Below are 2054 nucleotides of genomic sequence, written 5' to 3' on the forward strand. Positions count from 1 at the left end.
GCTTAAGTCTCCCTTTTACTTATAGTTATAATTATAATATAACCTATAAAAAAGATCCTATAAATACTCCTTCTCTTATAAAAGCTACCTTTAGTAGCCTAGATTAAAAAGGCATAAGACTATATAGCTAAATATAGCTAAAGTAATATTATACTTTATAGATAGAGTTATACCTAATATAACCCCTTTTAGCTTAATTATTATATTAGTAAGGTTAAATAATTACTAAAGGGAAGCTAATTACTTATTTAAGGCAGTAATAATATCCTTAATAGGATATTTAATATCCCTATAGGTATAGGCTATAGCAGTCTAATTATTAAATTAAAGGTTATAATAAAAAGTAAGTATTTTAACTATAAACTAAATTAGCTTAATATACTATATATTAAGGGTAAAATAACTTACTCTTTTATTTATTTATATATTTATCTCTATTACTTTATTATTATATTAAATAAAGAAAGTATAGACTATTATTAAAAATTTATAGCTTTATTTTAATATAGAGTTTTATAATTAATAAGGCAGCCTTATAGCTTTACTTAAAAGTCTATTTTTTTTTTATTATTAAACTACTAATACTATACTATTAAGGGTATCCTTCCTAAATAACTTACTATTATATAAGAAAATATAGCTATTAAAGATAAAAGATAGGCTATATAATATATTAATAAAATATTAGTTATATAATAAACTATTTTAAGAGAAATTAAATATAAAAATACTTAAATATAATAAATAAAATTATAAAATTAACTTTACTAATAATAATATTCTATTTTAAAAGATCTATTTATTTAATAAAAAAGAACTTATAGAGCTATAAGAATATCTAGATAATAGACTATAAAAAAGATATATTAAACTATTAAAATTATTAATAGTAGTATTAATAATATTTATTCTAAAGAAAAATAGAAAATTATAATTAGTAATTAATTATTAAAGGTTAAATAAGCTTACTATTAAAGATTAAATATTACTTCTATTTATTATAAAACTAAAGGACTAATTATAAGGGAAATAAGTCTTTATTGCCCTAGACCTTAAGGGAGCTTATAACCTAATTAGAATTAAAAAAAGAGATAAATAAAAAATAGTATTTTAAATTAAATTTAAACTTTTTAAATATTTAATTATACTATTTAGTCTTATTAATATACCTATATTATTTTAATAGATAATTAACTATATATTATAAGAATACCTTAATATTTTTATTATATATTATTTTAATAATATTTTAATCTTTTTAAATAATAAAGAAAAATATAAAGAATATATTTATAAAGTTCTAAAAGTATTATAAAATATTAAGCTTTTAATAAAACTAAAGAAAAGTTACTTTTATATTAAAAAAGTAGACTTTTTAAAATATATTATTAACTTAAGAAAAATTAAAATAAATTAAAAAAAGATTTTAATAGTATAAGACTAGCTATTATTTAAATTAATTAAAAAAATATAAAGCTTTTTAGGTTTTATTAATTATTACTAAAGATTTATTAAGAATTTTAATAGATTTATAAATCTATTAATAGAATTAATTAAGAAAGATTATAAATTTATTTAGCTTAAGGATATATAAGATATATTTAAAAGATTATAAGATATTATCTTAAAAGAATTAATATTAATTATATTTAACCTTAATAAAGAAATTAAATTAGAAATTAATACTTTAGACTATATATTAAAAAGATAAATTAAATAATATAATAACTAAAAGAGATTAATATGTTTAATAAGCGAGCTACCTAGATAAGTAAGCTGCCTAAAAATCCCTTACCTTATATCTATACTATTTAATTAATTAGTTTTTAATTACCTAGTATATTATAGTCTTTAAATAAAGCTAAAATCCTTTTTATACTTTAGGCCCTTTAAAATAACTTAAAATTAAGTATTTAATATATTATAACTATATATAAGGTTAGCTAGAATACTTTTTATAACTAAAAAAATAGTATATAATTAAGATATAATTTTATTTTAAATAGTTATAAACTATTTAATTTAAAAGAGTAAATAATAATTTAGTTTATTAT

At 15.7% G+C, this 2054-nt stretch overlaps 2 protein-coding genes across 2 annotated transcripts, besides 11 other annotated features; one reads left to right on the plus strand and one right to left on the minus strand.

The window, feature by feature from the left end:
• Positions 1-192: 192 nt before the first annotated feature.
• Positions 193-377, plus strand: FPSE_06388 (uncharacterized protein; the record flags this gene model as incomplete). Its single annotated transcript, XM_061988445.1, has 3 exons — positions 193-208; positions 296-343; positions 373-377. Coding segments are annotated over 3 exons (69 nt in total), but the record flags the coding sequence as incomplete, so codon positions are not given.
• A 33-nt stretch (positions 378-410) lies between these two features.
• Positions 411-526: a repeat region.
• Positions 527-545: 19 nt separating this feature from the next.
• FPSE_06389 (uncharacterized protein) lies at positions 546-1961 on the minus strand (the record flags this gene model as incomplete). The annotated part of the gene is made up of 7 exons (XM_009259507.1): positions 546-553; positions 621-640; positions 1149-1169; positions 1687-1692; positions 1796-1807; positions 1880-1898; positions 1953-1961. Coding segments are annotated over 7 exons (95 nt in total), but the record flags the coding sequence as incomplete, so codon positions are not given.
• Positions 555-575: a repeat region.
• Positions 663-814: a repeat region.
• Positions 852-953: a repeat region.
• Positions 1078-1297: a repeat region.
• Positions 1092-1391: a repeat region.
• Positions 1118-1421: a repeat region.
• Positions 1171-1438: a repeat region.
• Positions 1446-1728: a repeat region.
• Positions 1889-1937: a repeat region.
• Positions 1953-2054: a repeat region.

This window comes from Fusarium pseudograminearum, assembly GCF_000303195.2.
Source record: "Fusarium pseudograminearum CS3096 unplaced genomic scaffold Unplaced24, whole genome shotgun sequence".
Lineage (NCBI taxonomy): Eukaryota > Fungi > Ascomycota > Sordariomycetes > Hypocreales > Nectriaceae > Fusarium > Fusarium pseudograminearum.